Source organism: Ammospiza nelsoni, chromosome 27, assembly GCF_027579445.1.
Source record: "Ammospiza nelsoni isolate bAmmNel1 chromosome 27, bAmmNel1.pri, whole genome shotgun sequence".
NCBI lineage: Eukaryota > Metazoa > Chordata > Aves > Passeriformes > Passerellidae > Ammospiza > Ammospiza nelsoni.
The window spans coordinates 2,134,752-2,160,692 of NC_080659.1; the positions used below are offsets into that span (position 1 = coordinate 2,134,752).

At 57.0% G+C, this 25,941-nt stretch overlaps 1 protein-coding gene across 1 annotated transcript; it reads left to right on the forward strand.

The window, feature by feature from the left end:
• The first annotated feature begins 4,195 nt into the window (after positions 1 to 4,195).
• On the forward strand, positions 4,196 to 22,603 carry LOC132084700 (nuclear receptor ROR-beta-like). Its single transcript, XM_059489945.1, has 10 exons — positions 4,196 to 4,244; positions 11,750 to 11,835; positions 11,934 to 12,075; positions 12,792 to 13,205; positions 14,007 to 14,128; positions 14,872 to 15,004; positions 16,094 to 16,201; positions 17,592 to 17,702; positions 18,542 to 18,654; positions 19,195 to 22,603. Exons 1-10 carry the CDS (start codon positions 4,238 to 4,240, stop codon positions 19,354 to 19,356), a joined length of 1,398 nt encoding a protein of 465 aa, XP_059345928.1. The 5' UTR covers positions 4,196 to 4,237; the 3' UTR covers positions 19,357 to 22,603.
• The last annotated feature ends 3,338 nt before the right edge of the window (positions 22,604 to 25,941 follow it).

Genomic DNA, 25,941 nt, shown 5'->3' on the forward strand with positions numbered 1-25,941 from the left:
ACCCCCATCCAGCACTGGGACTGGGGGACAGGACCCCCATCCATTCCAGATATTGGGGGACAGGACTCTCATCCACTCCAGGGATTGAAGGACACGACCCCCATCCAGCCCTGGGGCTGAGGGACTCCCAGGACCCACATCCATTCCAGATATTGGGGGACAGGACCCCCATCCAGCCCAGGGATGGAGGGACAGGACCCTCATCCATTCCAGATATTGGGGGACAGGACCCCCACCCAACCCTGGGACCCCCAGGACCCTCATCCAGCCCTGTAAGTCGGGGACAGGACCCTCATCCATTCCAGGTATTGGGGGACAGAACCCTCATCCAGCCTAGGGACTGAGGGACAGGACCCCCATCCAGCCCTGGCACTGGGGGACAGGACCCTCATTCAGCTCAGGCACTGGGGGATGGGACCCCCATCCAACCCTAGGACCCCCAGGCCCCCCATCCAGCCCTGGGACTTGGAGACAGGACCCCCATCCATTCCAGGGATTGAGGGACCCCCAGGACACCCATCCAGCCCTGGGACTGGAGGACAGGTCTCCCATCCATTCCAGATATTGGGGGACAGGACCCCTATCCAGCCCTGGCACTGAGGGACAGGACCCCGTCCAGCCCAGGAATTGAGGGACCCCCAGGACCCCGATCCATTCCAGATATTTGGGGACAGGGCCCCCATCCATTCCAGGCACTGAGGGACAGGAATCCTGCCCAGCCCTGAGTCTGGGGGCTCCCCTGGGGCACACCCCCCACCCAAGGATGAGCTGTGGGGAGGACCCCAGCTCTGTGCCCCCCCTCAGTGTGTTGACCCCGTGCCCCACTCCCCGCCGGGCAGCTCAGCCACTCCAGCTGGGAAACTGAGTCACGGTAGGCGCCTGGCAGTGCCCTGGCAGTGCCCTGGCAGGGAGCCCGGGGCAGGGGCACCGCGGGGTCCGGCCCGGGGCTCCCCGAGCCTGGAGCGCTGTTCCAGCCCCGAGCGGGGCGGGGGGCTCTGGGCGGGGGGCTCAGGGTGCGGGACGGGCGATGCTGGCGGGAGGTTCCCCTCTCGCTGGGTGGGGCCGAGGGAGAGCAAACAGTGATTAAGGCGCGATGGTGTCATCCGGAATTCCTGCTCACCTCCGGGCCAGCCCGGGGCGGCTGCGCTGATCCTGGTGGCACAGCCGGGCCAGCGGTGCCCACTTCAGCCCTGGCACTGATCACAAAGATTTGGCAGCGGGGCTGGGGCAGGAGGAGAAGTGATGGATGGTGGCAAGCGTCAGGTTTGGGTCCTTGTCCCGTCCTGGTGGCCATTTCCGTCCTCTGCCACCGGTGCCACCTGGGCTGGGCTGGATCCTGCCCCGCTGGACCTGTCCCCCAGCATTGCCCCGGTGGGTGCAGCTCCTGGCACAGCCTGGGCCTGGCACCACGCAGGAGCCAAAGGCAGCTCTGCCCCTCCTGCCCCACTGCTCCCATCCCCAGGAGATGCTGGCGTGAGGGTCCGATGTGAATGAGCTGCACCAGCTCCTGTCACTGCGTGGGGAGGGGCAGAGGGGTTTTAGGGGATGTTATGTGACCTCCCTGGTCAAGGCCGCTCCTCTCTTAGGAGCAAATGTTGCTCCAGGGGCTCAGCCTCAGTGAGCTGGCTCCACCTCGCTCTGGCTTTCCTGGGAGCGAGGAAAATTCCCCCAATTTAAACCCAGCCAAGTCCATGGGGTGAGACTCCATCACGAGAAAAAGGGGTCGTGCTCTGGTGGAGCTTCTCCATCTCCACCCTCGTGGAGGCTGAATCCCAGATCTGCAGCACCCAGCACACGCTCAGGCGTCCCTGCAGCATCTCCTGGGCCTTTCCCCGGGCCATTCCCGAAGCTGTGGGTGTCCCATGGGATGCAGGAATACACAGGGAGATGTAGACAGAGATGAGATGGAGCGGGGGGTGCCGCACACGAAGGGTTAAAGGCCGGCGGGAGCGGGCGCGGGGATGGCTGCGTGGGTCCCGCGTTGCTCACGGCAGGTGTGGTGCCGCTTATGTAACCTCATACTTTTGGGTTGCGCCGAGCGCTCGGGAGGATTTTCGCTCTCGCTCCGCCGCGATTGAGCCGCGATTGTCCCAACAGCCGCAATCGGCGACCGCCTTTGGGAGGGGCGCCTCGGACCCTGCGTGCCACGAGGAGTCACCGCGCTGCTCCCTCTCAGTTTCCCCATCTGAAACGGGGCTAATGAGGGTGACCTGCTTGGGGCAGCTCCCGTGACCCCGGGGAGGCAGCGCGGGGTGCTGGGGATGCGCACCGGGCCGGCAGCTCTGCCTGCATCCGGGGCGCGGAGCCTGCCGAGAGCGAGGGAGACGTCGGCCCTCGTCCCGTCTGCGTGCCCATCCATGCGGAGCAGGCAGGAAAGCCGCGAGGAAGGAGAGAATCCGACCGGAGAGAGCAGCGAACCCGCTCCCAATCGCCATCAGCGCAATCGTGTCAGACAGCAGCGCTGGAGCGAGCTCGGCCCCGCCGCCCCCAGCCCCGGCCCCCTCCCCGCCAGAGCCGGAGCGGAGCCGGGAGGGTCTCGGGGCAGGATGGGAGCGCACAAAACACAAAATGAGACCACGGCTCAGCCCCAGCGCAGGGGTGGGAGCACACAAAACACAAAATGAGACCGCGACTCAGCCCCAGCGTCCCCCTGCCACTGCCACCCGCCTGTGCCAGAGCAGGGGGACGGCTCCAGGGACAGCAGGGGAACCCCTCTGTCAATGGCACATCGGCATCTCTGCACCCCTGGCTCGGCTCAGTGTTTGGGGTGGATGTGGGCCGAAATTGCCCCCTTCAGCTGCCATTAAATGGTTTGATTTGAGCATTGGGGGGCTGAGGTGTCCCCCCAGGGCCCAGCTGCGAGGGCAGGAGGCCATTGAGGGCCGAGGCAGTGATGCCACATGCGGTGACGGTGGCTGCTTCAATGCCTCTGGTGGATGCTGTCTCCACATCCATGGCTGATGTGGCTGTGCCATGCCTGTGACCACACTCATACTCGTGGCAGATGCCCCATCCAGCTGTGGTGATGCCAGCTCCATGCCCATGGTGGATGCCAGACCTGTGTCTGCATTAGGAGCAGTGCTCATGCCTATGGCAGATGCCTTCTCTGCGCCCATCAGGTCTCCAGGCCAGTGCCACTGTCCCCAGGCACCTCTGGGCACGGCTGGGCACTGACCCTGGCACCTGAGCCCTGGCCCAGCACTGCCAGGGCCAGCTGCCTCCACCCCTGTGATGTGGCACAGGGAGGACTCTGGTGACCTGGTGCACCACAAACCACAGCCAGGGGACTTTGCCCCGTGCTGGCACCTCGGGCTCTGCACGGCGAGGCCTGGTCCAGAGCCACCATCTCTGCTCCTCTCAGGCAATGTCCCTTATCCAGGGCACAACCCGGGCCCCCGAACCACCTGGGCCCATCCCAGCATGAGGGACGGGGTGGGAATGCCTCCCTGATACCTTCAAACCTTCCCTCTTCTTCCACAGCGCCATTCCCGACCCGCAGGGCTCCCAGCTGGGATGTGCCCTCAGATCTCAGCATCTGCACCCTGGCATGGGCACACTGGGCACGGGGGGGTCCCCGTGCTCCCCACGCCCCCCCGGTGCCGGGTGCTGCCCCTTCTGCAGAGCCCCCCAGCCCTGTCCCGTCCTGTCCTGTCCTGTCCTGCCGGGGTTTTCTGGGGTCCCTGGCGGGCACAGCGGGGCCGCACGGGCGCCAAGTGAAGCAAGGCAGCCGTGATTCAGCGGGACACGCAGCCGGCCCCGTGCCTGGGCGAGCCGGGGCAGGACGGGCACGGCTCGTCCCTCCCGGGGGCGGGCAGCCCCGGGGGCAGCTCCGAGCCGGCCCGGCCGGGCGGGGGGCGCGCAGCCCCCGGTGCCGGGCGGGCTCCGGCAGCGCCGAGCAGCGGGCGGCGGAGCGGCGGGGATGGGGATGGAGCGGGAGGAGGAGGAGGAGGAGGAGGACGAAGGGCAGGAGGTGGGGCTGGAAGTGAAACCGATTGGGGGGGGGCGGGGCGGGCTCGTCATGTGAACGGCCGCATGCTCGGGCAGAAGTGGGTCACGGCGCGGCGGAGGGGCAGGTGCCAGAGCCGCCCGGTGCCGCCCGGTGCTTCCCGGTGCCGCCCGGTGCCTCCCGGTGCCGCCCGGTGCCTCCCGGTGCCGCCGCTCCCCGCCGCGCCCCGCGCCGCTCCGGAGCCCCGCGCCGCCCCATGCGCCCCCCGGCGCCCTGAGCGCGGCCGACACGATGCGAGGTGGGTCCGGGGCACCGGGGAACGCGGGGGGCGGGCGGCGGCACAAGTTGGTGCCGGTGGGGATCGGGGAGAGCCGGCGGAGGGGGACGGGCAGGACCCGACGTCAGCCCGGACGGGGATACGGGGGAGCCTCACCAGCCCCGCCGTGGGGAACGGGGGGCTCGGTGTCAGCCCGGACAGTGACACGGGGGGATCCGCATCAACTTTGCTGGAGGAGAACGAGGGGAGCGGTGTGAGCCCCGCGGAAGGGATGGGAAGGAGCCGATTCAGCCCCGCTGGGGACACGGGGGACCCGCTGGAACGGGACAAGGGGGGATCCGCACCAGCCCCGCCGAGGGGAACGAGGGGGGAACCCCCACCAGCCCCGCCGGTGCCGCTCTGCCTCCTCCACCTCCCCCTTCGTTAGGAATAAAATTCTTGTTTATTTTGCTTTGCTTTCCGACGCCGGCTTAGACGCACTCTTAAGCTTTTCCCCGCACTAAACCCCTTAATCTCCTCTTCAATATGTTGCTCCCTCCAGGGCTGGATTTATTGTAGTTTTTCCCCCTTTTCCCCTCCCCACGGCGTAGGGGGCAGTTTGGGAGGCTCCTGCAGGGACGAGCGAGGGATCAGGTGCAATTTTGGGTGCCCCTTTTCCAGGGCAGGGGTGAGTTGTGCCAGCACCTGGCTGCTTTTACCCGCTACCAAAGGCAATTCCTACTTTTCACCCCTGTGCTTTGCCGGTGGGGAGGAGGAGGATGGAGGGAGGAAGGCTCCAGCGGGACAATCCAGCGGGGCCTGCTGATGGTGACGCAGCGGTGGCCGGATTCAGCTCTGCTCCAGCGTGCTGGGCTGGGATTTTCATCCTCCTTTAAACCATTTTTCCATCATGCCCTGCCTTCCCCAAACCCTTCGCCCTGCCAGGCCCCCCTGGTGCCCCTCCATGGGTTTATTTTGGGGGTTCACGTCCTTAGGCTTATTTTGGGGAGTGGGCACCAGGGCGTTCATGCCGAGCTCCTCAAATCCTGCTTGCTCCCTGCTCTGCGGGTGCTGCGGCTCTGCCCCCGCTGTTCTCTTGTGTAACGATGGGGAAGGGGAGGCGAGCCCCCCACATCCCCGTCCTGCCCCCCAAATCCTGGCTTTGCACCTTTATGGGGACGGAGGGAAGCATTAGCGCCTGCCTAATTGCGATCACGCCTGGCTCTTACGTAGCACTTGCACAGCCAGCACCGGCTTAATTAGCAACTGGGCGAACTTTTTCTTTTTCTAAAAAATATTTTTCCTTTTCCCCCATGAATTGCTGGTGTTGACCCTAATTTAGGGCCGAACCCTGACGATTCCCACCGTTCCCCACAGTCGGGCGTTTTTCCCGCAGTCCCACGTCCTCATCCCTCTCGAAGCCCAAACGCCGCATGGCGACGCCAAATTGATTCAATCTCCATTTTCCTTCCCAAAACCGCCACCGCTCTGCCCCATTTTCCCGGGGGCCACAGCAGCTCCTCTCTCCCGTCCTTTCCCTGCGCCGCGGCTGCGCCAGGGCCGGGCAAGAGAGAGGCTTTGCCTTGTATAATCCTATACGATTTCCAGCCCTCCTGCTCACTTGTTTTGCAAGCAGCGTGGCGAGGAGCGTGCGGTGGCTCGGCAGCCTTTGCGACTTGTCCTAGTGACCTAGATCTGTCATTGGAAAAAATCAGAGAGGGCGGAGGAGGAGCTTCCCTGCCCGTTTCGGCGGCGTGCACACGCTGGCGCGGCCGGCACCCACCGGGCCCTCCCGCACGACGGCCGCGCCTGTCCCGGCACCGCGGATGGCCCTGCCTCCACCCCCAAAAACCAAACCTGGAGGAGAAAGCTGCCCTCTGCCTCTATGAGGGGTCCAGAGTGGATTTGGGGTCCCCCCACGCTGATAACCCCAGGGAGAGCCAGCACAGGGAGAGGCGAAATTATTGTTGGGGTCTGGTGGTCTCTGTCCCCATCCCCGTGTCCCTGTCCCTGCTCTCTGTCACGTTTAACTTTGAACTAGCCGCGGCTATTTAAAGAGCTGCTAATGTCTAAATCGGCCCGGTTTATCGGATGTGGCGAGCAGAGCTGCTCTCCTGGCTTTTTTTAGCCCCCGGGGAGATAATTCCCCCCCGGTTTAGCAGCTCTGCCGGAGGGGTTCTCCCACCGCAGCCCGGCTTGTCCCCACCCCGGGCTGGCAGGTCCCCCCTCCCCTCTGCCTCACCTTTGCCACCCTTGTGCAGCAGGCAAAGTGCAAAGGGCTGCGGGGCTGGCCTTGGCACGGCTCGGCGTGGCACGGGAGCTGCGGAACCGGAGCTGCTGAACCGGAGCGGCCCCGGGGCAGCCGCGTCGCCCACCCCGAGCTGCCATTCCCCTGCTCCACGGGACGGGGGAAAGCAGCGCTTTGCTGGAGGCTGGGGAGAATCCAGAGCTCCGTTCGCGTGCCTGCAAGGGAAGGTGGCCAGGGGTTGCCCCAGGGCAGGGTGAGAGCAGCTGAGCGCTGTTCTGGCCCAAAGTTTCCAGGAAATCTTTGCTAATCACTTAGGAAAGCAGTTCTCCCTCCAGAATCGCAGCCCGGCACGGGCCGTGCTTGTGTCATCTGAATTTTCCCTGCTGCCCACTTGGCCCCGGTGTTCCTGAGCCTGGAGCTGGGGCTGTGAACACGGGCCTGCCTTGTTTGGGGTTCCCCAGGGATGGGGATGGGATTTTTCGGCAGCCATGGCCGAAGTTCCGGGGTGCTGGGAGACCCCGAGGCACTGCAGCACCGGAGGCTGTTTAATGGCAAAGCAAACAGCAGATAAAAGGGGTGATAATTCCCTTTATTTCCTTGTTTATTCCTGCCCCAACAGCAAAACACAACTGTGGCTGTGGGGAGGCGCAGTCACTCCTGGGGCTGGAGGTTGCTGCAGAGGATGTGGGTGCAGAGCTGGGGTTTAGGGCAGGAATGGGAAATGGGGCAGCATTGTAGGTCCCTGTGTGTCCCTGTGGGTTCCTGTGGATCCCTGTGGATCCCTTGTGTCCCTGCGGGTCCCTGCAGGTCCCTGTGGGTCCCTGCGGGTCCCTGTGTGTCCCTGTGGGTCCCTGCGGGTCCCTGCGGGTCCCTGTGTGTCCCTGTGGGTCCCTGCAGGTCCCTGTGTGTCCCTGTGTGTCCCTGCGGGTCCCTGTGCAGCCTGGACTCGCCCTCCTCTCCCTGCTCTGACTGCACCAGGGGGATGCTGAGTCCCCCTGGAAGGGGAGAGGTGCTGGAGGGGAAGCATTGGAGCACCCCGGTGCCCTGGCTGGGGCTGGGGGATCCAGGGGGGCTGCAGGGCTGCTGCCAATTCCCAGGGGTGCCCATCCTGCAGCATCGATGGAGCCTGGCAGAGGGATGGGGCACGGAGCTCTGTCCCCACAGGTCACAGGGTCACTCCACCGCTCCACTGGGGAGGAACTGGGGGATATTTGGGGCAGGGATGGCCCCAGAGGCACGGAGCCACCTCTGAATACTCAGAGCTGGGGTGCTGCCCCACTGCCTCCTGCAAGGACACCACAGGGGAAGGAAGGGGTGCCCACATTCTGCCCCTATGGGGTCACAGCTGTGCAGGCTCACCCTGGGGCACTGTTCAGGGATCTGGAGTGCACCCCAAAACAAACCCCTCCCAGGAGTCCTCACCCCACAGTCCCAGTTATGCCGATGGGGAGGGGGAGGCAGCTCCAAAAATGCTCCAGCAGCAGCGGGGTCACAGCACATCCTAAGGATTAATGGGATGCTGAGGGTTTTGGGGTCATTACCCAAAAACAGTGAGATCATAAGGCTGAGAGGAAGGACAGGAGGAGGAGGATGGGGCCACCCCAGAGAGGGGTCCAGCCCCCATGGCTGCACCCTGCAGCGCCGGCCTTGTTTTGTTTTGGGGTGCACGGGATGCCCGCCCTTGGGGCGGAGGCGATGCAGGGAGGGTGTGCCGGCCCATTCCTGCTCGGGGAGGGCGGATCTGGCTCTGCCGAAACCGCGGAGCCTCCAGCAGGGGCTGGGGGAGCGGGGCTGCGCTGGAGGGGACACACACGCAGAGCCAGGTCTGGGGCGTGACAGGCGACCTGGGGGAGGAGGAGGAGGAGGATGAGGGGCCCCTCACCTGCAGCTGCAGCTCAGGGTGACAAATGGGTGCCTCCAGCTGGAGGTTTCACCCCAAAACACCCCAAAATCCGCACTCCCGGCGGCGGGAGGTCGGCGTGCTGCCCTGAGCAGCAGCGCGGCGCTCCGCGGGCGCGGAAGGGTTAAGGGCCGTGGTTACACAAGCGGCGTGGCCGCGGGCAGAAAGTGTGTCAGTGGGACACGAGGGCTGCACCGCGCACCGGGGGCATCGCCCCGCCACGGCCGGGCCCGCGGCCGCACCGGGCCGCTTACATAAGGACCGGCCGGTGGCAGCGGGCCGGGAGTTGGGCAAGAAGTGTTTACAGTGGGAGGAGAGCAAATACCACCGCCGGGACATTTTAATTGCCGGCTGGAGATCATTATTACTTATTTTTTTAACCCTTTCGTTGTTTCTTTTATGCTGATCCCCGTTTTAGCACCATCGGCCCCGGGGTGGGGGTTCCCAGAAGGGAAAGAGGTTCAGCCCCTCCTAAATGTCCCCCCCCGTTCGCACGGTTGTGGTGGGAGGAGATGCTAAATTCTCCAGTGGGGAAACTGAGGCATGAGGGTAAAGTGGTTGGGGTGGAGGAATATCCGGGATTTGGGGTCTACTGAGATGTTTTCCCTGATCCCAGTGAGATTTGGGGGATTCCCGAGCTGCTGTGGCCACCTCACCCTCACCCATATTCCTTCCCATCCCTCTGGATCTGCCCCAGGGCTGTGTTTGGGGGTCCAGGGGAGGGTCCGGCCGCCTCGGGGGTCCCTGGCCGTGGCACGAGGGGACACTGAAGGAGCCGACTCGGTGACTCAGCCGGGTTTCCAATCAGAGCAGCAATTAACCGTGCCGGCTGTAATTGCCATCGCCAGGTTACGGCCGTATCTCCACGTCAGTTATTTGGGCCGAGCGTCCTGGAGCGGGTCAGGTGCCAGCGGCGGGCACGGCCGGTAATTAGCACCATGGTAATTAGAGCCCCAAAAGGCTGCGGGCACACGGCAGGGCTTGTCCTTCATCAGGACAGCATCATCATCATCATCCTCATCACCCTCAGCTCCAGCTCTCATGGGGCGGGATTTGGCCACCGGCACACGGAGCCTTTGGGGTCGCTGGGGTTTTCGGGGCTCGCTGGCGGTGCCGGGCCGCGCTCAGCCCCGGTGTGTGCCGGTAATTCCGGGCACCGGAGTATCGGCCGCGGGCGTGAGGGCGCGGCGGGCGCGATGCATCACCCGCGCTGCCGGCGGCTGCAATTAACGTTGCAATTAACGTTGCATAACGAGCCCGACGCCGCTTCCTGCCGGGGGTGGCACCCCCTCCCTGTGCCCCCCGCCGTGCCACCACCTCGGTCCCATCCCGGACAGGGCTCGGGCAGGGCGGCGGGGAGGGGAGCGGTCCCTGCAGAGTGGGGGGAGATGGCAGCGGGATCCGGGCAATTGGGGGTGTTTCGGTCATGGGAGCTGGGGGTGATTTGGGGGTGGCCCCACATGCCCCTCCTGGTGCCTCCGTGCCCCTGAGAAAGGCGCTGCGGTGTTGGTGCAGCTGCGGGGGATGTGAGGATGCCCTGGACATCCCTGCCCGGCCCGCCGCGGGGAAACCGGCCCTGCTCAGGTTCAGGAGCACGGCAGGGGCGTGGGCAGAGGCTGCGGGGAGGGGCAGGGATGAGATGTGACTGCCCCGAGTCGGGGGACAACACACAGCCCTGGGAGAAGCAGCCTGGGGGAGGAGGGGTGAGCCCCAAAACCACCCGGTGCGTGTGGGGCACTGGGTTAATCAGGGAGCCAAAGGATGCAGGATCTGTCCATGCATTTACACCTGGGATGGGAGTGAATCCTTCCCCAGAGCCAAACCTGCCTCGGGGGACACAGTGGTGGCATCCCTGGGGTACCAATGGCATCCCTGGGAGGGGAACAATGGCATCTTTGGGGGTACCAATGTCATCCCTGGGGACACCAACAGCATCCCTGGGATATTGAGCATACTTGAGGTACCAATAGCATCCCTGGGGGTACCAATGGCATCCCTGGGATATTGAACATCCCCAGGGGTACTGATGGCTCACCTGAGGGACAGAGAGCATCCCTAGGAGGGACCAGTGAGCATCCCTGTGGGTACCAACAGCATCCCTGGGATATTGAGCATCCCTTGGGGTACCAATAGCATCCCTGTGGGTACCAACAGCATCCCTGGGATATTGAGCATTCCTGGAGGTACCAATGGCTCCTTCAAGGGACAGACAGTGTTCCTAGGAGGGACCAGTGAGCATCCCTGGGGGACTGATGGCATTCTTGGGGGTACCAATAGACCAATAGCATCTCTGGGGTATTGAGCATCCTTAAGGGTACCAATGGCTCCCCTGAGGGACAGAGAGCATCCCTAGGAGGGACCAAAGCCATCCCTGGGGGACTGAGCATCCCTGAGGGGTCAATGGCACCTCGGCTGCCCCTCTGCCCAGTGAGGCCTCAGTGCCCCATCCCAGCCTCCCCCGAGCACTAAGGGACCCCAGGACCCCGCCGGGTACAGTGGCACTGGCTGAGCACTGGGACTGTCACTCGCAGAGGTGGCCCCACAGAACAGAGCCAGCAGAGCCGATGGCTCCCAGGGGAGAGCAGAGGCAGAAGGGAATTACCCGAGCTGGGGGGATTTGCACAGGCCCAGGAGATTGGAAATAGCCATAATCTGGCCCTGGGGGTTATTTTGGCGCGGCGGGGCCTGCCCAGCACCCTCGGGAGCGCCGCCAGGCTGAGCCGGGCCGGGCTGCGGGGGCTGGATGGGGATTAGAGGGTGCAGAGATGCTGAGAGGCACGTACAGCCCCGGGGGTGCCGAGCATCCCCCCCGGGCCGGGAGGGCACGGCCAGCCCGGATCTGGGGCAGCTGGAAAATGAGGAGGACGAAGCCTATTAGCAGCTCAGTGCCAGCGAAGCAGAAGCGGGAGGGAAGCGGATTTGTGGGGGGAAGGGGCCGGGACCTTGAGCTGGGGGTGGCTGTATCGGCTATATCGGTGCTGCGTTCAAGGGAGCGGCTGGGGGGGCACGGGGGGGGCCCAGAGCCTCTGCTAGGGGGACCTGCAGGGATGGGGATGTCCCTGTGCCAGGCTGTCCCTGTCCTGGTGCACACATCGGTTTGAAAATAAGGGCAGTGGTTCCAAATCAGGGGCCCGGGCAGAAACGTTCTGTTCTCTCTCAGATCCAAGGGCTTTCCTACCCTGGCTCTTGCTGCTGGGGGATGGGGGTTCCCCACGCCCCGTGTGAGCCTTTTAGGGACCTCTCTGAGGTGCAGGAACCCTTGTGGGGTCTGTGGGAAGCGCTGAGCTGCCGGTGGGCCCAGCTCTCGTGCCTCAGTTTCCCCAGGTGCTGAGCCCTCTTCCCTCTCAGCAGTGACCATCATTAACCCCGTGGTTTCCCCTCTTTCCCCACCCACCGCAGCCCAAATCGAGGTGATCCCGTGCAAGATCTGCGGAGACAAATCCTCAGGGATCCACTACGGTGTCATCACCTGCGAAGGCTGCAAGGTGAGCTGGGGGAGAGAGCTGCGGGCAGGGGGCGGCTCTGCCTTCCTGCCGGGCACTTCCCCAACCTCTCCCATCCCATTCCACCCCATCCCGGGCAGGGTTTCTTTCGGAGGAGCCAGCAGAACAATGCCAGCTACTCGTGCTCCCGGCAGAGGAACTGCCTGATCGACCGCACCAACCGCAACCGCTGCCAGCACTGCCGCCTGCAGAAATGCCTGGCACTGGGCATGTCCCGCGACGGTGAGTCCTGCCCCGGGTCCCCAGGGTCCCCTGCTCCCCCTCGGAGCGTCCCAGGCACTCAGGATGGAGCTGATCCCCTCGCAGGGCCAGCGGGTGCAAGGAGGGTTTGGGACGCCCAGAAACGCTTTTGTGTTTTCGGTGGGAAAATCGAAATTGGTTCTGTTTGGTTTGACCCAGGGTTGGTCTGGTGTGACGCTGTTCACTGGGGTCTTTGGATGAGGGAAGAGACGAGGATTGGAGTCTATATTTCAGAAGGCTTGATTTATTATTTTATGATATATATATATATTACATTATAACTATAGTAAAAAATAGAAAGAAGAGTTTCATCTCAGAAGGCTGGCTAAGCTAAGAATAAAATGGAAAGGAATGAAAACAAAGGTCTGTGGCTTGGACAGAGAGTGAGAGCCAGCTCTGCCGTGAGTGGTCACTAATTCCAAACATCCACAATCACGGACCCACCTGTTGCATCCCACAGCAGCAGACAACCATTGTTTACATTTTGTCTCTGAAGCCTCTCAGCTTCTCAGAAGAGAAATAATCCTAAGAAAGGATTTTCATAAAAAGATGTCTGCGACAGTCTGGGTTGGGGGGTGCATCCAGCGGGGTCCCAGCCCCCAGAGCAGGCACTCCCAGCAGCCAGGGCCTTTCCCAGGGCAGCGCCTTTGCCCTGGGGGTGAAGCTGCCCTGACGCCGCCACCTCTCCCCCGGGGCAGCGGTGAAGTTCGGCCGCATGTCCAAGAAGCAGCGGGACAGCCTCTACGCCGAGGTGCAGAAGCACCAGCAGAGCCAGGAGCAGAGCGGCGGCGCCAAGGACGAGCCCGAGTCCCTGAGCCGCGTGTACACCACGAGCGTCAGCAGCGGCCTCTCGGACCTGGACGACATCTCCACGCTGTCCGACGGGCTCCTCTTCGACTTCCCCCTGACCCCCGACGGCAGCAGCACCTACTACAACCTGGACCTGCTGGCCTCGGCACAGCCCTCGCCCGACCAGTCCAGCCTGGATGTGGCCGATGCCACGCTCATCAAGCAGGAATCCCTCTATGAGCTGATGCTGGAGCCGGCGCTGCTGGCACACGGGGCGCTGGAGGGTGCCCAGCTGCCCCCTGACATCTCTGTCCTGGAGATTGGTGAGTGCCAGGGCAGGGCAGGGGGGTGTGTGGCCACGAGGATGAGTCAGTGAGTCAAAGGATGCAGGAGGGATTCATCCCTCCACCACTTACACTTGGGATGGGAGTGAGTCCTTCCCTAGATGCCATCACTGTACCCCCCTGTCCCGGGGGTACAGTGATGGCATCCCTGGGGGAACCAAGGGCATCCCTGAGGGTACCAAGGGCATCCCTGGGGCTACTGATGGCATCCCTGAGATATTGAGCACTCCTGGGGGGTACCAATGGCTGCCCTGGGGGTACAAAGGGCATCCCTGGGGTGCATACCTGCTGCCACCCCAGCACCTTGCAGGACACCCAGCCCTGGGGACACACACCCGCTCTAGGGGAAGATGTCCTTGCCCATGGTACGAGATTTAAGATGAATAAATGGATGGCATTTAAGCTTCCAATCCAAACCATTCTGGGCATCCCTGGGGTAATGAGCATCGCTGGGGGTACCAATAACATCCCTAGGGTACTGAGCATCCCTGGGGGTACCAGTAGCATCCCTGGGACATGGAGCATCCCTGTGGATGAGCCCAGCCTCAGTTCCTGGAGCAGCCCCAAGGCTCCCTGATGGATGGAGCTCAGCACACCCAGGGTCTGTGGCACATCCCCTGCTTGCTTTGGGCTCAGCCCCTGCTGCCCCATCTGTCCTCACACTCCGTGACACTGTGTGAGAGCCCCTCCAGCCCTCAGCCCCACAGCCCCACAGCCCTAGAGGCCAGGACAGGGTTGGGGTGCCCAGGTGTCACCTCCTGCTGTCCCCCAACCCTGCAGACCGGGTGGCCCAGAACGTGGTGAAGTCCCACCTGGAGACGTGCCAGTACACCACGGAGGAGCTGAAGCGCCTGGCCTGGAGCCTCTACTCACCTGAGGAGGTTCGTGCCCTGCAGAGCAAGGTGAGTGCCACTGCCACCACAGCCCCTGGCACAGCCACTGTCCCCTGGGGCTGTCCATGGGTGAGCAGGGGTCTGTCAGTGCTTGGGAGATGCCCAGAAGGGGAGTTTGCTGTGGCAGCTCACAGCCCAGGTGTCCCAATGTCACCATCCCCTGTGGATGGCACAGCACTGCCCTGGGGTGACAGAGCTGGGGTGCTAGCACACCCTGAGTGTCCCCTGCACATGGCAAAGCACTGGGGTCTCGTCCCTGCCCTGGGGGTCACAGAGCTGGGGTGCCAGCACATCCTGAGTGTGCCTTATGGATGGCATGGCACTGGGGTCTCATCTCTGCCATGGGGGGTCACAAAACTGGGGTGCCAGGGTGCCAGCACACCCTGAGAGTGTCCCCTGTGGATAGCACAGCACTGGGGTCTCATCCCCGTCCTGGGCAGTGGCAGAGCTGGGGTGCCAGTACACTCTGAGTGTCCCCCATGGATGGCACAGCACTGGAGTCTCGTCTCTGTCTTGGGGAGTCACAGAGCTGGGGTGCCAGGGTGCCAGCACACCCTGAGAGTGTCCCCTGTGGGTGGCACAGCATTGGGGTCTTGTCCCTCTCATAGGGGGGTCACAGAGCTGGGGTGCCAGCACACCCTGAGTGTCCCCCATGGATGGCACAGCACTGGGGTCTCACCCCTGCCCTGGGGGGTGACAGAGCTGGGGTGCCAGGGTGCCAGCACACCCTGAGAGTGTCCCCTGTGGCACAGAGCTGCGAGGCCATGTGGCAGCAGTGCTCGCTGCAGATCTCCAACGCCATCCAGTACGTGGTGGAGTTCGCCAAGCGCATCGACGGCTTCATGGAGCTCTGCCAGAACGACCAGATCATCCTGCTGAAAGCCGGTAAGGGGGGAGTCCCCCTGGCCCCCTGCCACCCCCTGAGTGTCCCCCCCGCCCCCTGCCACCCCCTGCGTGTCTCCATTGTCCCCTGCCACCCCCTGCGTGTCCCCACCGCCCCCTGCCACCCCCTACCCCTCTCCTGAGCAGAGCCATGGGGCCAGAAGCAAATCCCATCTCTTCTCTTGGCTGGTGCTTTCCTTTTTGGGGTCCCCCCCGGCTGCCCCAGTTCTCCCAGTGCTGGGGGAGCAGGTGCTGGGCTGGAAGGAGCTGCAGGTCACATCCAAGGGTGATGGTGAAGGGGGGCACGTGGGGAGTGCCTGCCTTGGGCACAGGCTTTTCTCCATCCAAATGTCACCCAGAAACTGGGATGGAAATGAGAACAGAAGGTTTTCCTCTGGGAGAAGGGGTGCCAAACTCCAACAGGAGCGGGGAGGATTGAGAGAAAAGGATTGGCCTCTTCTCCCAGCAAGAGACTGGGAAGAGGAGGATGATGGCAGCGCACACCCACGTCCCCCACCCTTCCATCTGCCCAAGCTGGCAATGCCGTGCCCAGGCCAGGGAGCTGAATGTGCAAAATCCCCAAAGCACTGGGAGAACCTCAGAGTTTCTGATCTGTCAGAGCTGGGGAGCTGAGATCAGCACCCAGCCCTGGGGACACATGCCAGCATCCCAGAGGGCTGTACCCCAAAGTCAGAGCTGGCTGTGCCTGAAGCGCTGGAGTTTAACTCATTCTTTCATTTCTTCCTTCCATTTTCTTTTTATTTATTTTGTTTTCACCCTTTCCTCTTTCTCGGTGCTCCACCACGACCTCGGTCTCTCTGTGCCTGGCTGCGAATGACTGGATAATATTTCCCTTTGGTGAAATATTGTGGTCACAATTGGACACCTAAAAAAAACCCAACCAATCCCAAAAACCCAAACTGGATTTGTTGAAATACCCATGCTGCTCTTGGGAATGAACAATCTGGACCTCAAACGTGCACTGGGGGCTTTCCTCTTTCTTACATTTGGTCCTGGGGTGACGGAAACCCCCCTGACCTTCCCCACCCTGCCCTGCCCTGCCCTCGTCTGCGCTCTCTCTGCCTACATCAGGTTGCCTCGAGGTGCTCCTGATCCGCATGATCCGCGCCTTCAACCCCCTGAACAACACCATCCTCTTCGAGGGCAAGTTCGGTGGCATGCAGATGTTCAAATCTCTCGGTAAGGGCTCCAGCTGCCCCTCCCTTGGGGCTCTCCTTCTCCCTTCTCCTTCTCCCTTCTCCTCCTTCCTTCTTCTTCTTCCTTCTTTTCCTTCTTCTTCTCCATCTTCCTTCTCCTCCTTCCCTCTCCTCCTTCCTTCTTCCTTCTCCTTCTTCCTTCTCCTTCTTCCTTCACCTTCTTTCTTTCTCCTTCTTTTCTCCTTCTCCTCTTTTCTTTCTTTCTTTCTTTCTTTCTTTCTTTCTTTCTTTCTTTCTTTCTTTCTTTCTTTCTTTCTTTCTTTCTTTCTTTCTTTCTTTTCTTTCTTTCTTTCTTTCTTTCTTTCTTTCTTTCTTTCTTTCTTTTCTTTCTTTCTTTCTTTCTTTCTTTCTTTCTTTCTTTCTTTCTTTCTTCTTTCTTTCTTTCTTTCTTCCTTTCTTCCTTTCTTCCTTTCTTCCTTTCTTCCTTTCTTCCTTTCTTCCTTCTTCCTTTCCTTCCTTCCTTCCTTCCTTCCTTCCTTCCTTCCTTCCTTCCTTCCTTCCTTCCTTCCTTCCTTCCTTCCTTCCTTCCTTCCTTCCTTCCTTCCTTCCTTCCTTCCTTCCTTCCTTCTTCCTTCCTTCCTTCCTTCCTTCCTTCCTTCCTTCTTCCTTCCTTCCTTCCTTCCTTCCTTCCTTCCTTCCTTCCTTCCTTCCTTCCTTCCTTCCTTCCTTCCTTCCTTCCTTCCTTCCTTCCTTCCTTCCTTCCTTCCTTCCTTCCTTCCTTCCTTCCTTCCTTCCTTCCTTCCCTTCCTTCCTTCCTTCCTTCCTTCCTTCCTTCCTTCCTTCCTTCCTTCCTTCCTTCCTTCCTTCCTTCCTTCCTTCCTTCCTTCCTTCCTTCCTTCCTTCCTTCCTTCCTTCCTTCCTTCCTTCCTTCCTTCCTTCCTTCCTTCCTTCCTTCCTTCCTTCCTTCCTTCCTTCCTTCCTTCCTTCCTTCCTTCCTTCCTTCCTTCCTTCCTTCCTTCCTTCCTTCCTTCCTTCCTTCCTTCCTTCCTTCCTTCCTTCCTTCCTTCCTTCCTTCCTTCCTTCCTTCCTTCCTTCCTTTCCTTTCCTTTCCTTTCCTTCTTTTCCTTTCCTTCTTTTCTTCCTTCCGACACTTCCTTCCTTTCCTTTCTTTCTCTCTCTCTCTTTCTTTCTCCTTCTTCTCCTCTTCTTCCTCTCCCTATCCTCTGCTTTCCCTCTCCCTCCCCTTATCCTCTCTCCCTCTGCAACCCAGACAAGGCTGGAATTTGCCAGGTGAGTGCCCAGGACCCCTCCCCACCCATCTCCTCTCCCATAACCTTTCCAAGCTCCCGGTGCTGCTGAGCTCTGTGCTGGGTGGGCAGAGCAGTGACTGTGACAATGACAGTGACAGTGCCGTGTCCCTGCTGTCCCCTCAGGCTGTGACGACCTCATCGGTGCCGTCTTCGAGCTGGGCAGGACCCTGTGCCGCCTGCAGCTGTCGGACGAGGAGCTCGCCCTCTTCACTGCTGCTGTCCTGCTCTCCCCAGGTACTGGGGGTCCCAAATCTGGGGGTGTCCTGTGGGGAGAGCTGAGCCCATAAACCTCCCTTGGTGCATGATTTCAGTTACTCCTGGGAAAGGAACTTGGGGGGAAAATGCATCTAGAGGTGGGCAAAATGCGTCTGTCATTCCTTGGTGGGAAGAGGAACCGTGTCACCCATGGTGGGGTGGGGAGCAGAGAGAGGAGTCAAGTGTCCCCAAAACCATCCTGGGGAGCAGGAAGGGTTAAAAGAGGCAGGGACCACTGCCCTGTGCCTGGGAGAGACCCTGTGGTGGCTCTGACCCTCTGGTTGTAGGAAATGGATTAACCTTTAATAGTGACAGTATTCTAATAGTTAGCTTCTAAATGTGATAGCATGATTTATAACATATATTATATGTTATAAGTAAAACATATATTTAAAACTTATACATTACATTGCATCATATCATATAATATCTATATACTATATAATATATAAATTATATATTATATCATATATATTGTATAATATATATTATATAATTTATATTATATTATTATAAAAATGATATAATATAATATAATATAATATAATATAATATAATATAATATAATATAATATAATATAATATTATATTATATTATATTATATTATATTATATTATATTATATATCTTTTATCATATTATATATTATATGTTATATCATATTACATTTTATTACATTATATTACATTATATTATACATATATTATATTTACTAAAAATAAAATAAAAGTTCTTAAAACCCCTCTCCATTGCCCCATCTCTAAGTCAGAAAAGAACCTGATCCAACAAGTGCTGACTCTGTCCCTCCTCTCCCCCAGACCGCCCGTGGCTGACCGAGTCCAAGAAGGTGCAGAAGCTCCAGGACAAGATCTACGTGGCCCTGCAGCATGAGATCCAGAAGAAACACTCCGCTGAGGACAAGCTCTCGAAGGTGGGGGCACACAAACCCAGCCAGGGGAGCAGGGGGTGTCTGAGCTGGGGGATGTGGCTGGGCCAGAGCTCAGGAGCCACACACATTCTGGAGAGAGAGACCTCAAACCTGTCAGAGGAGGAGAAGAATTTCTCCTTCCAAGGGCTGTGAATCTCCCTTGTGGTGCAGGCAGTGCTGCTGAACCTGGCAGTGCACCAAGAAGTGGGGTTTTTTTTTAGGAAAAAGAGCCATTTTGGGAATGCTTTGACCTGCACCGAGCTGGGATGGGGAGGAGCACCCGCTGTGGAAAGATGAGGGTTTGGGGTGAGGCTAGGTTGCTGCCAGGCTGCCCAGAGGTGGGGAATCTGCCAGGTTTGATCCCCAAACCCACCCCCTGTGTCCATGGAAGGGGGAACAGCAGTGCAGAGGACACTGAGTGGTCCCCAAACCCCCCTGCTTGTCCCCAAATCCCCCTGCTTGTCCCCAAGGGAGGGGGAACAGCAGCATCAGGGCCTCCACACCCAGCACCCCAGCGGTCACCAGCTCCTTCTCTCCCTGCAGATGGTTTCCAAGCTGCCCTTGATGAAGACCATTTGCAACCTGCACTTGGACAAGCTGGAATTTTTCCGTCTCCTGCACCCGGAGACTGCCATGAACTTCCCCCCCCTCTACAAGGAGGTTTTCAACTCTGAGCTTCAGTACAGCGACCCCCGGGAGAGCTAAGGCCAGGAGCCAGCGGCCCCCTTGGAGTTCCCCAAAATTTGGAGCCAAAACTGCACTTCAGAGGTTTGGGGCAATTTATTTAAATCAAATAATCAAAGGCAAGAGAACCCCCGGGGGGGCTGCGGTGCCTCCCTGGCCCCGTCTCCTCGCTGTGGATTGCAATAGCTCTTGAATGTAAAGCACCTTGAAGGAAAAAAAGCAAATGGACTTTGCCATACCAGTGAAATGAATGTGAAATCTCTGCTTGGGAGAGGAGATGCTCCTGGCAGTGGTGAGGGACAGGCTGCTCCTGGTGACACGGGAGGAGGGAGTGTCCTTCCCGCTGTCCCGGCTGCGCTCTCCACCTCCCGTTTTTATTTCTTTGTTTTTTTAATTATTATTTTTATTTTATTGTGGTTTTTTTAACCCGATCATCAGGCATGGGATAAAGAAGGGGTGATGCTGACTCGGCTGGGTCGGGTTGGGGCTGCAGCTGAGGAGAGGGAAAGGACAGAGAGAGCCTTTGCTTTATTTCATCTCCCACGGGTGCAGTGGGACCCTGGGAGCTTGGCCAGGAAAGGTTTGGCTGTGGCTGGTGGGGGATTCACCACAGGATTTTCTTGTAGGGAAGCTGCTTTGAGGGAAAAGATGCTCAGTGCAGCAGGGGAAGAGTTTTGCAGGGTCTCCCTGCCCTCCATCACAGCATTCTCCCAAATCCCCAGCCAGCTCCTTGTCCAGCTGGGTGACACCTGACTTTGTGGAGCTGGTGCCTCGTGCCACTCTGTGCATCCCAAAAGCTTTTCCAGGCCCATGGGACTTCAGCCAGAGCCCAAATCCTGGCCATCCCACCCCAGAGGCACCCATGGCACTGGAGGGGCTCCAGGGCTGTCCCTGTCCCCGTGGTGGCCACAGCTCTGGGTGCTGCTGTTGTGTGTAGCTCTCTTATCAATCCCATTAAAACTGCCCCAAGGTTCAGCACCCAGAGCAGGGTTTGTGACCCTTTCCCCACCCCATCCCCAGGTTCCCCTTTCCCACACCACACACAGGTGTGGCTGCAGGCTGAGTTGGACCTAGGCTTTCCCCTCAATGAGCTCCCTAGAATTGTTCTTTTGGGAGTTGCTCTTGATTTAGCAGGATTTAGGAGCTTTTTAGGGGGAGAAACTGCCTGTTGGAGCCAAGGGGAAGTGCAAGGTCCTTATTCCCTCTGAGAATAAGGCTGGTTGGAAGGAATGTGGTGTTTGGGACCTGCTGCTCCTTTTGGGAGGCTCAAAAGGGGATGAAGGAAGGATTGGTGGGATGATGCTGTTCTAGGCCACGGCAGCAGGGGATGCTTGAGAGACTCTGTGGCTCTGCAAATGGATTTTTCCGTCCCTGCTCCTGCTCTCACTGCAGCAAATGCCAAAAAAACTACAAGGGAAAAACCTGCTCTGAGGCAGCCCCAGTTTCTGCTGACAAAGGGCTAAAATCCCAATCTCCTTTCCTGCTCTGTGCTGATTCCTTGTGCACCCAACCCCATCCTCGGGCAGCTCCGAGCGGGAGCCAAAACCTTTGGATCCACAACTGCACCCCTCAAACCAAACCAGCAGCTTTCTTAGCAACGTGAGGGATACTCCTGCTTTTGTCAAAACACCTCCTAGGGAAGACCATGGACCAACCTTGATGAGGGAAGACTCTCCCATGGGATTTCTGCTCGGCTCCAAGGCAGAGGGAATTTGGGAGCAGCCGCCGCGTGGCTTTGCTGACCACATCCCACCAGCAAACTCCCATGGCTTTGCTGACCACATCCCAACAGCTTCTGGGAGCAGATTGGAGCCTGCCAGCCTTGGCTCCCTCTCTGCTGGAGCCAGGTCTCTGGGAAAAGGCTGCCAGCCCTCCCACGGCCCCACGCGACGTCCAGTGCCAATGTGTGGCTGTCCAGCGCAGCGTCCACGGCGTGGGGATGTGCCCGGCTCCTCTCCTGCCCTCTGCAAAGCTTGGACAGAAGAGAGAAGTCAGTACTGCCTTTTATGTCCAGAGGGTTGTGCCTTTTTTTTGTGTTGTTTTTTTGGAAGCGTCGTTTCTGACAGCGCCGTTCACTTCCCGGAAAAAGCAGCCCCAGAACGTGACTGAGCTCGGAGGGAACAGCCCGTGGGGTTTGGGAACATTTGGGGAAAAAACCCAGAAATTTATTAAAAAAAAAAAAAAGCACACACCCTTCTTTTTGCCCTCAGTGTTCGTCAGCCAACACAACCAACACGCCACCGAGTTCATTTCATCCGGCAAAGAACCCAGGAAAGCACCTTAATTTGGGAACATCAGAGCCCGTGGGGAGAGATTCTGGATTATTCTGAGCAATAAGAGCCCCCCCGTGGGAACCTAGGGAAGACTGGAAGTATTAAACACGTGTAACTCGACCTGCCAAACTGCAGGAACCTGCACTTTTCAGTTCTCTTCAGAGGAACCGACTTGATTCGATGATTATTTTTGGGAGGGGATATAAAAGTGATTCGGTGTCGATTCGGTGATTGCTGGCCTGGGGTGGGTGCCACGCCTGGAAAGGGACGGCAGGGGGTGGAAAGGGATGGCAGGGGTGGAAAGGGATGGCAAGGGATGGCAGCCCCTGCTTGGGGCTCGCCAGGGCTGTGCCAAGGTTCCTCACCCCTGCTGGGCCACCCAAAGCTCAGAGCTTGCAGGGAAATCACAAAACCCGGGCAGAAATGCCCCAGAAAAAGGGAGATTTCCCTTTCCCCTGTGGCCAGTGGGGAGGGGGCCAGGAGCCCTGAGCCCCCCATGGTTCTGGTGCTCCAGAGATGTTCCCATCCCAACATGGGACGTTCCTTTCCAGCAGCCCTGGGCCGCCAGCTGGGGCTCCTTTCCAGACCAAGATTAATTTAGTGTTTGTTTGTCTGCTCTGGCAATGTAGCTGAGTGTCCATTTCCACCAACAGAACCCTCATACTGTGTATAAAGATGGATCAAAAATATATATAATATATATTCTTGTGAATGTTGGTGCAAAAGAGAAAAATATATAAAGTTTTGGTTGGCTTTATGTTATTTTTTATCTCTATGAATGAAAGGAAGAAATGGAAAACCTTTTATTTCCATTTACCACCCCTCCACACATTACCTACCTGTAGATACCAACAGGTTTTATGGAAATGTTTTACTTTTTAGATTTAGGAAAATGCTTCTGTTCTCATTGAATGTTCTGTCTTGTAAGATTGTAATTTCTATTTTTTTAAAGAAAAGAAAATAACTAAATAAAATTTCCTCTTTCAGACCAGTCAGCTTAGGAAGGGAGGGCAGGGGAGGGAGAAATGTTTATTTAAGGACAAAAACTGTTGTTGGAATTTTTCATAACATTAAATAAAAAGTAATATAATGTATGGATGACAACCTTTTTACTGAGGTGTGTTCTATAGGTACCTAGATGTATATTGCACAAAATTTACAGGAAGAAAAATAAAGTCTGTTTCACAAGGTTAACAAAATATATATATAATGCTGGAAATAATGATTTTAAATTTTAGGAAAGAGGGAGAGTGGAAGTGAATCCCTCAAAGTGATGGAAAAAAATTTAATTTCTTCCATGAGTTAAAGACTGAGCTTTACCAGAATCCCAGGATGGTTTGGGTTGGAGGGGACCTCAGAGCCCATCCAGTGCCATGGCAGGGACACCTCCCACTGTCCCAGGCTGCTCCCAGCCCTGCCCAGCCTGGCCTTGGGCACTGCCAGGGATCCAGGGGCAGCCACAGCTGCTCTGGGAAATCCATTCCAGGGATGGATTCCACAATTCCTGCCCAATATCCCATCCATCCTGAGCAGGATTTGGACATAAAGGCAGATTTCAGGCACTGGGAGGTGCCTGGCTTCACTTAATGCACAGCAAAGCTGAGGGACAGGGATTGCACCTGGCAGTGCCAGGGACACATTTTGGGGCAGGAGAGTGGAGACAGATCTCTGTGTGTGTGTGGAGATGGAGATGGAGAGTGGAGGGAGATGGTGCATCTGTGGGGAGGAATCAGGGACATCCAAGGAGCATTTGGGAGTCATTTCCAAACAGTTCCCAGTCCTAGGATGGAAGGAACATCTCAGATATACCAGGGCATTATACATGGATGTTCATGGATGTCCTGGATTTAACAAGGATGCCAGGCACTAATCTCTGCTCCGGCACAGGGACAGGAGCCCAGCAAGGGCTGCAGCTGTGCCAGGCCTTGGCATGGAGCTCAGGGCAAGGTTCTGCCCCCCGAGGCTGCTGGGCACTGCCCAGGCTGCCCAGGGAATGGTGCCAAGGCTGCCAGAGCTGCAGGAGCGTTTGGACACAGAATTCCAGAGGTCCTGAGGGACCTTCAAGATCATTGAGTCCATCCCAGCCCCAACACCCCAAGTCAACCCTGGCACCCAGTGCCACATCCAGGCTTTGTTAAACACACCCAGGGATGGGGACTGCACCACCTCCCCGGGCAGCCATTGCAGAACTTTATCACCCTTTCTGTAAAAAACTTTTTCCTGATATCCAACCTGAATTTCCCTTGGCACAGCTTGAGGCTGTGTGCTCTGGTTCTGTCAGTTCCTGCAGACAGAGCCCAGCCCCAGCTGAGCACAGGCACCTTTCAGGAGCTGCAGAGAGCGATGGGGGCACCCCTGAGTCTCCTTTTCTCCAGGCTGAGCACCCCCAGCTCCCTCAGCTGTTCCTCACAGGGTTTGTGCTCCCAGCCCCTCACTGACAGAGCTCCCAGGGGTGTCAGGGTGGGGTTTGGGGGGGGACAGGGGCTGCACTGATCATCCCTGAGGGTCCCTGATAACTCAGGATATTCCAGGACTCTTTGAATCTCTGCTCCGGGGCCACACACACAAAGGGATCACTGGGTGTGAAGACACATCCTGGTTTCCTTCTGTGAATCTCACGTGAGTGTCCATTCCCTGCTGGACAGATCAGAGCTGTGTCCCCAGCACACAGCTGGGCTGCCCAGGAGCTGTGGGGCAGAGGGAAATAACAAAAAAAATCCTTGGAGCAGCAGGGCCAGGCAATGACCTGGGCCATTCCCAGGGGACAACACAGCTCCTCCTCCTCCTCCTCCTCCTTCCCACCCATCTGGGGCTCACATATTGCAGGATAAACCCTGGGCAAAGCAGGGCATAGCTTGGGGAGGTGTTGGGAAAGGCAATAACCCACTTTGGGGCCTCCCCGGGGTGTCCAGGGAATATATATTATATATTCTATTATATATTCTATTACATATTCTATATTCTATATATTCTATTCTATACTCTATACTCTATATTCTATATTCTATATTAATATATCGAGAAATATTATATATATAACACATAAAATATATAATGTATCATATAAAATTAATGTAATACAATACAATGCAATATAATAATATTATATATAATATTGCATATTATATTTCTATATATATTAATAAATAACCTAGAATCTAGAATTTAATATATATAATTGAAATTATATAATAGTATATAATAATATATAATAATATATAATAATATATAATATAATATAATATAATATAATATAATATAATATAATATAATATAATATAATATAATATTATATTATATTATATTATATTATATTATATTATATTATATTATATTATTATATTATATTATTTTACATTACATTATATTATATATAATATAATAATATATAATATAATAATATATAATATAATAATATATAATATAATAATATATAATATAATATAATATAATATAATAATATATAATATAATATAATGTAATATAATAATATATTATATATTATATATTATATATTATATATTATATATTATATATTATATAATATATATATGTGAGAGCTCCATGTGGGAGCTCCAGACCCTTGGATGCTGCACACTGACATTTTGGCTTTCGTTTTGAAAAATGTGTCTTTTTTCTCCCCCCCCACAAAAAATATTTCTTTGGCGTATTTTGAGAAAATAAAACAATAAATTAAAGCACGGCTTCAAAAAAAAAAAAAAAAAAAGTTTAGGGAAAATATCTCCAAGGAGGAATCTGGGAACGGCCAAGGAGGTTTCAGAGCTGAAATCGGGGCTCAGGAGGGATGTGATGAGGGGACAGGAGTTTGGGGTGGCCCTGGCGCTGTCCCCAGTATCTCTCCCTGTTTCACTGGTCCAGCAGCACTGGATTTACTGGGGCCGAGTGACCTCTGCTGGTTCACACCCAAAATCCTCCCTGCGTGTCGAGCATCCGATGGATTTCAGGGCAGGGCGAGGGGTTTGGGGAAATTTTGGGGCAAGTTTGCCCAGGGATGAGCCTGACCCGCTGCCTGGAGCTGGCAGTGACAGAAAGCACGGCCCCAGAGCCTGGAAATGTCTTTTAAAGTCCAGCTGGGGTTTTACACGCCCCGAATTAATAGGATTTGCAGAGCTGAGAGCTTGCAGAGGGATCCCTGCTATATTAAGGAGTCTAATATGGTGAAAATAAGGACTTAAGGAGCTCTAGAAGTGTTCAGGCTGGAAGGGACCAGAGGAAAAAAAATAAATAAACAAAATAAAATTCCTCTTTTAGACCAGGCAGCTTGGGAAAGGAGAGCAGGGGAGGAAGAAATACTAATTTAAGGACAAACTGT